The sequence below is a fragment of the Rhinolophus sinicus genome, linkage group LG02 (genome assembly GCF_036562045.2).
Source record: "Rhinolophus sinicus isolate RSC01 linkage group LG02, ASM3656204v1, whole genome shotgun sequence".
Classification (NCBI taxonomy): domain Eukaryota; kingdom Metazoa; phylum Chordata; class Mammalia; order Chiroptera; family Rhinolophidae; genus Rhinolophus; species Rhinolophus sinicus.
This window is the reverse complement of record NC_133752.1, coordinates 161,056,051-161,068,359: the sequence shown is the minus strand read 5'-3', so window position 1 is coordinate 161,068,359 and position 12,309 is coordinate 161,056,051. Positions and strand designations below refer to the sequence as shown.

Here is a 12,309-nt window from a genome sequence, read left to right as displayed (position 1 = left end):
CTCTTTTCATCTAATTCAAGTCTCTGTTCAAATATCTTTGTAGTGCAGTCTTCCCTGATCACCCTCTATTTTTCTGCACAGCATTTACTACCTTCTACTATTATATGCAACATTATTTGTATTATCCCTACCCTCTCTACCTTCCAACTTGCCCCACAAAGGAAAATATTTTTGTCTGTTTCATTCATGCTGCATTACTTGCACCTTAAATAGTGCCTGGCGCATCTTAAGCCTTAAGTGAAAAAATATTATTATTATATTAGCTAGTGAAGGAGAGATACCAAGTCTTAAACAATCACCTATCCCATTATGCATATAGCTTCTGAGCCGACAAATCTACTTAATCAGCTCCCAAATTCTGAATTGCCACATCCACTGTATTTTATCTGAACTCATTTTGACTTTTGCAATAACCACCTTTGTTTTGAAAGTCATTCTTGCAGATTTCTTTAATTCATCATTGTTGACGCTGAATCACAGGTTCTCTGGGTTTGAGAGTAAATGGACTGTCATCTTCATCTCTCTTACCTAATATATAAATGCTTTCTCTCATCTCACCCATAGCCACCCATAGCTCAAATACCCACTTATAAGGAAATTCATTATGTTCTGAGGCAGAAATCTCTCAAATTAGAAACTGTACTGGATTGAAATCTGCCTCCTCCTAACATCCACCTTTTGCTCCTTGTTCTTGGCTCTGTAATTAATCAGAACAAGTCCCATTCTGCTTTTGTAATAGCCTTTCACATAAATGAAGACAGTTCCTTCCTCTCAAGTTTTCTTTGAACCAAAAAATAGTCCTAGTTCCTTCCACCATATCTCCCAAGACACTGTTTTGAATTTCTTTCCATTTTAGTCATTGTCCTTCAGATAATTTCCAGCTTATCAATGTCCCTTTCTAAAGATTGTAACTGGAGACCTCCTCCCTACTCATCCCACCCAGGACTCTAATAAAACAGGACTGTTACTCTTGGTTCTGGATGATTCTTCTTTTAAAAGTTTAAGCAAAGATGGCAAAGGCTTTACTGGTATTATATTATTACTATGTTGACTCATAGAAAGTCAACTTAGACTTCTGAGCCTTTTAAATATGGGTTGCAATTAAGCCACATCATTTCTATCCTATACTTGTAAAACATACTTACATTCATTTTCCATTTATTTTGTAAATTATAATCTTGCCACCATTTTAGCTTCCCATGGCCTATGGCATAAAGTCTAAGCTTCTTCTCATGGAATTCAAGGTCCTCTACAATTAAGGCCTTACCACCCTTTTTATCTTCATTGCCTACTACCATCCCAGTTTCTATTTACATTCACATTGCTCTCCCGCTGCACTGGGACACACATTGTCCAAACAATCCAACATTCTTCACCTCCCTAACATTTCTTAAACACAATTCTCTATGCCTGGAATGACAGGTAGAAATCGCTGAGATATTAGAGCTACAAAAGACTTCATGAGCTATAAAATCATAATTATCTTTCAATGCCTAGTTTCAACACCATCCCCTTCATTCAGCATTTTGATCCCCCACCTCTCCCAACCACAGTATACACTACATGCACAGCTCACAAATCGCTGCAATGAGAATTAGCTTTCCATTTTCTATAGTACCAACACATGAGGGCAATGTGGATTATAAAGCTTATTTCATCTTGTTTTCTAGTATAGTTATTTTTGTCCAGCTCTCTTCTCCTACCAGATTATAAACTCACAGAACTGTCATCTACCTTTGAATACCTTTCAATGCTCAGTACAATTTTAAAAAGCAATGTAAAATACTTAAGGAAATGAGATACTTGCAAAACTAATTTCTAAAGCTTAAAAAATATTTTTAGCCATATGGAGGACAGGGTATGTCGAAAAAATATTTAAAGATACTGAAGCTTATAGATGAGGTAGTTTCCATCTTCTAGGCAACAGTTAACAAAACATTACCATTATTACAGAAATAAGTAAAAGGATTAACCACTAAATTCCCATAATAATCTCACTACCAGATGCTGTTAATATTAGACATTTGAATACATCAATTCATGTAAGCACCAGTCTTAGTCACTTGTGCTGATAATTTGTATTAACGGATATCAGAAACACCAAATTAGCAAATATTTGCCAACCATAAAATATCAGATGAAATATATAGACTTCATGTAAACCAGATAAATAAATTGAGATACTAGATGAAATTGCCAAAACATAGCCTCTTAAATGGCATGATTTTTTGGGAAAAACCCAGGAATCACTCCTATCTGGGGTACATACCAATTATGAGAATAGTTGCCCTCTTTTGAATGGGGGTAACGAATCTTCCCATTTTCCCCAAATAACACTGTTCCCTGAGGTCTACAAGTTTAAAAAACATAGGGAAAAAGTTGAATATTTACCTCAGCTATGGACGATATTTCAAGACCTATAGTACAAAGTCAGTGTGAAGATGTACAATTTACATTATGTAACTCATGTTTATGGGAATGAACATATTTTTAGGGGCTATGATCTAGACATTGTAAATGCAGACTTCATTAGGAAAATTTCTAAATCATGTTTTATTTTTTAAAATATAATAGTTTTATTAATTAACCATCTGATATACTTCTTCAATACATTTTTCCTACTTTTTTATTGAAGGATAATTGACATGTAACATATTAGTTTTAGACATACACCATAATGATTCAGTATTCATATATACTGCAAAATGATCAAAATAAATCTAGTTAACATCCACTGCTACACAGTTACATATTTTGCTGTGTGATGAAGACTTTTAAGATCTACTCTCTTAGCAACTTTGAAATACGCAATACAGTATTATTAACTATAGTTGCCATGCTGTACATTAGAACCTCATGACTTATTTTATAACTAGAAGTCTGTACCTTTACCATTTTGCCTACCCTTATCCCCCATCTCTGTCAACCACCAATCTGTTCTCTGTATCTATGAGCTTTTTCTTTAATTCCACATACCAGTGAGCTCATATGGTACTTATCTTTCTCTGTCTGACTTACTTCATTCAGCATAATGCCCTCAAGGTCCAGCCAAGTTGTTGCAAATGGCAGGATATCATTCTGTTTTATGGCTGAATAGTATTCATAATGTTCTTTTCTTTGAGTTCTTCAGATTTAACATTTATCGTTTTCTCAAAACGTTAGTCATACTGAAGCTACTACAGCATATGGAATTAATATGTTGTTTTCCCATTGCTAATTAGAATGTCTAGGGGTTAGAATAAAATACTTTTGTATAAAGATACCAAAGTACACAAATTTTAGCAATGATATGGCAAGTTCCTATCATTTACTCAGAAATTTCAGATACCAGTTTTACATTTAAATTGTTGGAAGCTAGAAGAAATAGGCAACTAAGGGATCAGAAACTTAGAAAGTTGATCTTAAGGAAGTGTTATTTTTTAAAAAAAATGACTAGTCACATTCTGATATTCATTTGACTGTGGAATTAATGGTTATTGCCTGATTTCATTGCCATTTAGAAATATTATCATCAACCTTTGTTTAGGGTGTGTTAACCTTTTTAACCTTCTCTCCCAGGTGAGAAAAGTTGACTAAAACTGCCACCAATTTCTCCTTGCAGTAATGGCAATGATAGAACGTTTACTCTTAAGACCAATGAAAATGAGCTGAGAGCCTGCTCTATCTAGTCTGAGGGAGTGCTGGTGTTCAGCTGGACCAACAGCAGCCATGCTGGGCAAACCACCAGCTAGGTGGCTGACCTTGGACTATAATGAGGGAGGGATGGAGGGACGGAGAGAACACTACATTCTGCTGCTGGGGTCTGGACTGTCCTTTAATACATTTGGTTCTTATACTAAACTACTCACTCTGTGAATTGTATTTCCTCATGTTTCTTTATCCTGCAGAGGCTGCCCCTTGCGCCATTTTCTTTTGAAAATGCTGCCCCTTTGCATAGCAAATCTTCTGGTCCCTCAGGGCTAAGCCCCCCAGACTCCTCAGCAATCTGATGGCTCTCCAGGCTTCCCTGCACTTCACCTCTTATCACAACTCTCCATTCACTTCCTTGCCTTCCCCAATAGTTGGAAAGTTGGGTTGGCTTCTCCAGACCCATATTTATTTTCCTAATCTAGATTTTAGTGCCACAGAACAAAAATATCTCTCCAAACATTTTATAATTTCACCACTGTTGCCAAGTAAAATGAACAAGGGTGAATGGGAGAAGTGGAAGAGGAGTGTTTTATTTTTAGTATTCTTAAGTACTTTAGAGAAAAAAAAATGTCAACTGGATGAATGAAGAAAGAATTCTCTGAGGAGTCTATTCTCAAAGGCTATTTTTAAATCTCATAAAAAAGTTTAAAAAAAACTCATGAAAATCTGCGTGAATATAAACCATACACTTGAAGATCCAGTCGTTGCTCAAGTTAGTAAGTTCAAGTTCACTTGCTAGATATCAATGTCCATGAATTCAGAGACAGACATTTATATACATTGGATTAGGAATTGAAAACCAGCTATATTCTTGCTTTGTTTAATTCTGATTGTATCTGCAACATATCAGAACGACTACCCTTGAAATAAGAATGGTCAATTTTGAGTTGCAATAAAATGAGGAAGAAAAAATTCACACATATTACACCCACCTGTGATCATGTGCTCAGTGATAAAATCCATCAACTCAAACACCTTAGAGAAAATGCCAATTGATGCTCTTCTGTTTCTCAAAGGATCCCAACCTCCAGCACAACCAGCTCCCCAGGAAGTTATCCCAGCAAGAATCCAGATCCCATTGTCTCTTCTACAAGCAAGTGGACCCCCAGAATCCCCCTTTGTAGTAGAGAGAGAGAGAAAATTTGAAAATATTCACAAGTTAAAAATATTTTATCAGGTGCACAAATATCACCACTCATCTCAAAGAGAGAAGTAGAGGCATGTAAGACCAAAGGTCATTGTCCATCAATATTTTTTGTCCACCTTTTTGTTTCTTCACCATTGATTTCAAGATACTCTTTTTTCACCCAGATGTAACATCCTTCCACCTATTGCCTGCATTCTTGTCAAGCTAGCATTTAAATCTTCCTCCTACTATTTTTGGGAACAAAGATATACATTCCAAAATCAATGAAAAGAAGAGGTGGAATTTACAGATATATGCTTCCTCTATAGCTCATCATCTGGAATACGGCTATAACACAAGTGACTAGGGCTCCCAAGGTCATGCAATGGCTCAAGATCTTGAAAACAGAATGCCTGGGAAGCCTAAGTTTGTTCCAAGGACTATATGTAAAGGACCACCGGCTCTCAGACTACAGGATAAGAAACACAGAATTTCAGGATCCTATCTTTAATAATTCTCCAGAATATGCTTCTTTGAGAATGTGCCGATTTTGTGTCAGATTAAGCCCTCCTCAATAGGAATAGAATTGTTTGAGGGTTTCCTCCAAAACAGGATTGCCTATAAAGAATGCAGACAGGACAAAGCACCCTTAGTCTACCAGTGTTCCAATTTAGAAAGTGGCATGATTGTAACTTTCTAGCTCCCCTGTCCTAAACTCCTCCTGGTCTTTGTTCTGTCATCCGCTAGAAGAAAAATTAAACATTTTTCCAACAGATAATTTCAGGGAGCTCACCACAGCAGTTTCAAGCTGCTTGCTGGCAAAAAATCAAAACTCCTTACTCTTCCACTTGGAAAAAAAAAATGCTTTCCAAGTAAATCATCTTCATCCAAAACAAAATGCATATCTTTTACAAATCAGTCTTCCCTTTTCTCGCATTTTAGCTTGTAAAGATTGGTGTTCTTTGTAACGTTGTGTAGGCCTTGGGAGGTCGCTGTCATTCACAATATCTTTTACCCAAAGTAACTATAGGTATGCTACCTTTGGTCAGACTTTGTGCAAGCATTGCATTCTGCACTAACGGCTTGAAAAAAACAATCACAATGTTTCACAAAAGGTGGAATGAAAACTAATTCACAGTGAACCTAATTATTATGCCAAAGTGTTCATCCTGCTTGATTCTTTAGGTTGGAAATGTTGAAACCACCTTCTCTACCCTCCCTCACCTCCCCAAAAAGAATTGTGGGGGTAAGAATGGGCATGGGACAAGAAATAACTCTCTCAGCCCAGGTCAAGTAAATTTTTTCATTTTTCAATGGAAAGATGAGGGAAAAGGGACTTTTGAAACAGATACCCTCCAAAAACAGCTCATTCATAGGGAAAGGTAGAATAACTGGGCTGGGTTTCTGCTTTTTACCTGGCAAGCATCTTTTTCCCCATCAGGAAAGCTGGCACACAACATGGTCCTTCCGGGGGGAAGAAGGTTCATACCCCAGAGCACAGTATTACATGTTCTGCCATCCATGACAGGAAGTTCCACTTCTTGCAGGACATTTGAATATTCGGATGCTATGGAGAAGGGACTGGTAAATTATTCAATTGTCCTCACTGAAACAATAAGAAACCTACAAGTTTTAACCTATTTTAAATAGATGTTTAACCAAAACGCAGAAATTCCTTTTGTGGGTGTGTGTGTGTGTGTGTGTGTGTGTGTGTGTGTGTGTGTGTGTGTGTGACATGAATTATATTCTTTCCTAAAATCACATATGTGATAAAGAATGTTTTTTAAAAATTCTGCAGATATTTAAGGTAACATATGCAATTGTAGCTTCTTTCAATTTATGCTTGAATGTTTTCCCAAGAAGGAAAACTTTAGTCAATAATGCAATATTTTGTAAAATTCTTTATTTAAAAAAGAAGCACACAACACCAATATTAAAAACAAGGAAGCTGAACTATTGTTATTATTTCCTAATTGTCCCTTTACTTATTCTTCTTCATCTATTTATAGTTACATAGCTATCCTTTATCTTACATATTTAACCAAATGGCAGCAGGAGGAGTTTTATGTAGAACCATTAAGAAGAGACTTTTTTATGGTGAAGACAACTAGAAATCTTCACTCGGTCAAAACTTAGGGAGAAAACCAAAACAAAACAAGACAGGATAAATGCATTATGATGGCCAACAAAATTGTAGCTTCCACTGGGCCCACAAAAGGGCCTGGAAACAATATTATTACATTCTTTTGATTCCTCTTACACTCTGAAATCTTGCCCCATCCACTGGCCATACAAACAATCCCATCTTCAAATTTGTCATCTCTTTGGGGAAGACAGATTGGCTGAATATCAGTTCCTGAAAAAACAACAATAAGAAAAAATAATAAAGTTCACAGATGAGTGATGCTGAATATATTTTGATAGTGATATCTGGTTGACTTCATAGCTGCAACACTTTCTTCCTAAATATAATATTGATATATATTTTTAGTTTTCCTCTCATAAAACAGTATTTCATATGCATATCTATAGAAATTTAGAAAAATGCAGGAATAGTAAAATAAGGAAAAACATAATCCATTGTATCAGACACCACAATATCCCCCCCCCCAACTACTAACATTTTAGTGTGTGCTAACGTTCATTAAAACTTTATGGGAATACGTTGAAGCTGAGATTTAAAGTTCATCTCTTCAGAGAGCATTTACTTTTGCTTCTACCAGAGGCTCTGGTTACTCACCTGGAACAACTTTCAAGTCTTCGCTTGGAGTTTTTGGTCACAGATAATGTAAATTCCAGCATCAAACCTGAATGAAGGCTTGCTCATGACTACAAATTCTTCTGAGAACCCTCCATCCAGGCCAAAGTTCAAGCAAGCCAGTTGCCTTATTCTCTTCCTCCATGTGGCATATTTCCCTCTTTCCCCCTATCTTCCAAAGCATGACCTTTCAGGAAGTCCTAGGTTACCCCGGAGGCTCCAATCAGACGTGACCATCTCCCATCCCTGCTCCTATGTAGCCTCTTACACAGCCATTTAAAGCTCTAGGTCCTAAAAGATCAATTAGATGCCTCAAGGGCAATCACTTATTTCAGTGCCTGGCTAACTCCTCTAGATTTGCTCTAGTCGTTGTTTTTGGCCACTGGAACATTTCTATTTCTAATGTTTTTAAAAAACACATTTTTAATATTTTATCCAGATTGTTTAGATTACCTGTGCTGAGACAGTGTCACATTTCTAGTCTGCATTAATGACAAAAAGGAGAAGTCTCTGAGAATTTTTTCCAATGTCCCCAACTCCTTGGCTGAGTATAGGTAGATGGTCTGTATTATAACCCAGCCAGGACACTGGAGTATTTAAAATGCTGAGTAAGTTAAGCAGACATAATTTGTGGCTGGGACTTACAGCCTGTACAGTGATTTTTATACATTAAGTAAAATTATCTTAAAAAGAAACAAAACTTAGCTATTCTTATATTATTATATACACAGAAATTAACTAGAACAGAATTAATAAACATAGTTTCCTCCATTACATTTTTTTGTATTCTAACTCTCCTTACTTACCAAACTTGACTTTGTGTTTTAGATACAGCAGTGCAATATCAGAACTCATATATCCAAGTCTGCTGTATTCAGGATGAATAATAATTTTTGAGACAGGAATATTTTGTTCTTGCTTATCCTTCTGAAAGAGGTTGTACTCCCCAGCAATCACAGTCAGACTCTTAATTTGCTTCCTAAAACCAAAGAAAAATGTTTCAATAAGTAGTTGTTCCCCCAGGAAGACTGTCTTGGTTCCATGTAATTAAATGAAAAGTGATTAATGTACTCGTAAGTATTTCTAAATCTTAAAAAGGACTTAATCACTTTATTAGTGATTATTACCAATTGTCATACTTCCCTATAAGTTATAAGGATCTGTAAAAAGTCATGGTTTTCAGTCACAGAGTGTTTACATTCAGTGAACTCCCTGCCACCCACCACCACCAATTCTCTTTCTGGGTAATATACTTAAGTGTGGCACCCTTTTCTTCTTTTATGCATAAACCAGACTATACATGCTCTATAATTTTTTTTAACGAGATATGAAAGTTGTTCCTAATCCTTCTTTTCTTCTTATTAGTACCCTCTTTGAATCTAACTGAGTATCTGTTATTTCCACAGAATTTTTTCCCCTTCTAATGACTGAAACTCAGATTATTACTACTCTGGAACATCCATATAACATTTGATGTTGATATTTAATTAGAATAGATAATTATCCTTTTCCCCTTATCCCAACTACACAAACTATAGATGAGGTTGTCTGGGATCTGTGGGTTCTCTGGTTAGGAAACGGAGAAGCATGGGAAATCTTGGAACAGACCCTGGAAGTTTCTGGGGATCAGGAAGGTCGGTGGGTGACTATACCAGGTAGCAAAATTAAAAAAGGGATTGAGATTTAACCTTGGAAGGTAAGTAGAGTATCAAATCTCCCAGTTCGATCACCATGAATCAAAGTTTGACAAGTATGGGAAACCCACAACTTACTCATGGAGGTTCATCAGGCAGTGTGCTGCTGTGACCACCAGGTCATCCTGAATCAAGCTTCCTCCACAGAAATGGCGCCCCGCTAGTGTTAGGGAGACCTGCTCAAGGAGAAAGTTATGAACACAACTAACACACATCTCCCCATGAATGTTGTGTCCTTCAGAAATATGTAAAATCAACTCTTCTAATATGATATAACATTCTTAGGATGCTGATATTAATTGGTTAGTAAGATATTACCTATGAAAGAAAACTTTTTGGCATAGAGGTCGATGGGGGTCAAGAGAAAAACTATGTGTTAGCCTGCAGCTTTTATATTTGAAACAAAGGAAATAAGTTATCATTCTCTCATTAAGAAATTAATGCCTTTGTTATACTGACCTGCCACGGATGTCCACCAACGGTTGAATTTCTCCAACTAATAATTCTAGAGAAGAACTTGGATTCCAAGACAGTTTCCATGCTTTTCGAATCAGCGGCTCGAATTCCACACTTCAGTCCTATGTGGGAGAGCATTTGTGTGCACGCACTCACACAGAGCCCCTCATTTAAAGGGTCACTTTATCAAGATTTCACATTCATATTTTCCTGGCCTGGCACAGGTGTTCTGATGTCACTCAGTCGCAGACTATCCCCTTGCTGTTCTCAAGATATTCCTGGGCCAACGCCCCAGTCACCCCGAGTTGACCAGAACTTGCCTCATGACTCCCCTGCCCCTTTTCAGCCTGCGCTGCCTGCCATAACAAGAAAAGACCTGGGGGCAGGATGCACCAGCTCTCCCTGTGGTGACTGATTGGGGGCCTTACTCTGGGAGGGTGAGCGTTACCTAGTTTAGGTTCTATTAAAGATACGGAGAACAACAAATGCCACCCCGGAAGACAGACATTTGGCTAGAAGTAACTTTGGTTATTTTTCCTTGGAGGAGGCTGCTTAGCACAGGGTTCGCAGATGTGCCTAAAAACTTGAACTCCGGAATTCGAGAATTTCAAAAGGAAACTCTGGCCCAGGCGCTTCTTCGGGACCACCTGGGCCTGCACTGCCCCCTCCCCTTTCTTCTTCTGGCCTGGGGAGCATGCAGTCTCTCTCCCAGCTTTCACCCTCCTGCAGCCTGGGTGCCCAGGCCCGGGCTCACCTGGGCAGGTGGGAAGGCCCAGGGCGAGCAGCAGCAGCAGCACACCTGCCCTGGCCATCGCCCACATGGCGTCCACGCGTGGCGACTTTGTCCGTCCTCCTCTGTCGCACGTGGAGAAAACCGAGCGAGGCAGGCAGTCCACGCGCCGCAGGCCCCCTCCCTGCCTCAGGCTCCGACCGCCGGCCTGCAGCGCTTTTATTGCCGCGGGCTGCGCGATGGACCGCACCTGCCACGCTGCGCCTCGCGGCTTGTCTTTTTCAGGATCTTCCCGAGACGCTACCGCCCTCTGGCCGCCCGGAGTTTCACAGGGCCGCCGCCATCAGCCCTACAGACAGGTGTGAGGTGTTCCCGCGACTGGTGGGACGCTCCCACGGGATGAGAGGCAGATGCGGGAGCAAGGTGATCAGTGACCTAGATGGCTCAGCGCAGGTGAATTCTGTCTCACACCAGAGTGTGCCCCAAGCCTCAAAGCCCTCGGGTCAAGAAAGCTGGTCGCCCATACAAGACAACACAGGGAGGCTTCTCCGCTTGACTTCTGCAAGGAGGGAGACTCCCGAAAGCTTAATGAAGACTTAATGGTATTGGCCCTGCTTCTAGGGAGCTTGTTGAAGACACTCAAGAGCCTTCAGAGTAGATATGAAAGATTGGGTTCATGCTGGCATTCCTTTACCGGATGACAGTGTTCGCAGCTTCAGCAGAATGGGCCAAAAGCTGTGCAAGCTATCATTTAACATTATTTAAATGAATTCGTTGCTAAGATAATCATGCCAACATTTTTTCCAGAAATATTATTTTGTAATAATTTAGCTTGAAGTTGGAAGAGGAATAAAGCCAGAATTTGCAATGGATTTATATTTTATCAAAAAATGAGGTCAAGACTAAGTGGACAGTCTACCTACGATGTCTGACAATTAAGTTCGCAATTTAATTGTTGCAATGCTATTGCTAACCTTTTTTTTGTTTGATATCAGAGGGATTATTCATTACGAATTTGTACCAACTGGACAGTTAACCAACTTTACTATTTGGAAGTGCTGAAAAGGCTGTGTGAAAAAGTTAGACAACCTGAACTTTTCGCCAACAATTCATGGCTCTTGCATCACGACAATGCACTAGTTCACACGGCACTGTCTGTGAGGGAGTTTTTAGCCAGTAAACAAATAACTGTATTGGAACACCCTCCCTACTCACCTGATCTGGCCCCCAATGACTTCTTTCTTTACCCAAAGATAAAGGAAATATTGAAAGGAAGACATTTTGATGACATTCAGGACATCAAGGGTAATACAATGACAGCTCTGATGGCCAGTCCAGAAAAAGAGCTCCAAAATTGCTTTGAAGAGTGGACTTGGCACTGGTATCAGTCCATAGCTTCCCAAGGGGAGTACTTCGAAGGTGACCATAGTGATATTTAGCAATGGGGTATATTGCACTTTTTCTAGGATGAGTTCACCAACTTAATTGTCAGACTTCACATATCAAATAACCTAGACACCAATCCCCGAGGCCCAGCTGTCTCACTCTTGTGTAAAATAGAAAAAAAAAGCTCCTTTAGGTAGGAGCATAAACAAACCATGGGAGGTAGGCAGGTGGTAGACAGACAGACAGGAAAACAGCAGACAGTCGAGGTGGAGGGAATGCAGGTACAGGATCAGACAGGTGACAATCAGCTGGAGACAATGACCGCTATAACTGCAGAAAAGAGCAGAAGGTGAATGGGCACCTTTTGGTGAAAAGCTTACAGCATGTGATTGGCACCCAGACGTGGAACACACTTGTCAAACTTTGTCTCATGAACCTAAAAAGAGTTTCTGTGATTTTTGTGTGCAAG

At 39.1% G+C, this 12,309-nt stretch overlaps 1 protein-coding gene across 1 annotated transcript in view; it reads right to left on the bottom strand.

Moving 5' to 3' along the window:
• The window catches only part of OVCH1 (ovochymase 1), a 66,637-nt gene extending 56,092 nt beyond the window's left edge, over window positions 1-10,545 (bottom strand). Inside the window, exons 1-9 of the mRNA XM_074324902.1 lie at window positions 10,479-10,545; window positions 9,728-9,846; window positions 9,347-9,444; window positions 8,381-8,553; window positions 7,077-7,172; window positions 6,232-6,383; window positions 4,623-4,806; window positions 3,312-3,354; window positions 2,270-2,350 (exon numbers count right to left, since the gene is read on the bottom strand). Of these exons, the coding sequence (XP_074181003.1) occupies window positions 2,270-2,350; window positions 3,312-3,354; window positions 4,623-4,806; window positions 6,232-6,383; window positions 7,077-7,172; window positions 8,381-8,553; window positions 9,347-9,444; window positions 9,728-9,846; window positions 10,479-10,545 (1,013 nt within the window). The remainder of the gene's footprint in view (window positions 1-2,269; window positions 2,351-3,311; window positions 3,355-4,622; window positions 4,807-6,231; window positions 6,384-7,076; window positions 7,173-8,380; window positions 8,554-9,346; window positions 9,445-9,727; window positions 9,847-10,478) is intronic.
• Window positions 10,546-12,309: the final 1,764 nt, after the last annotated feature.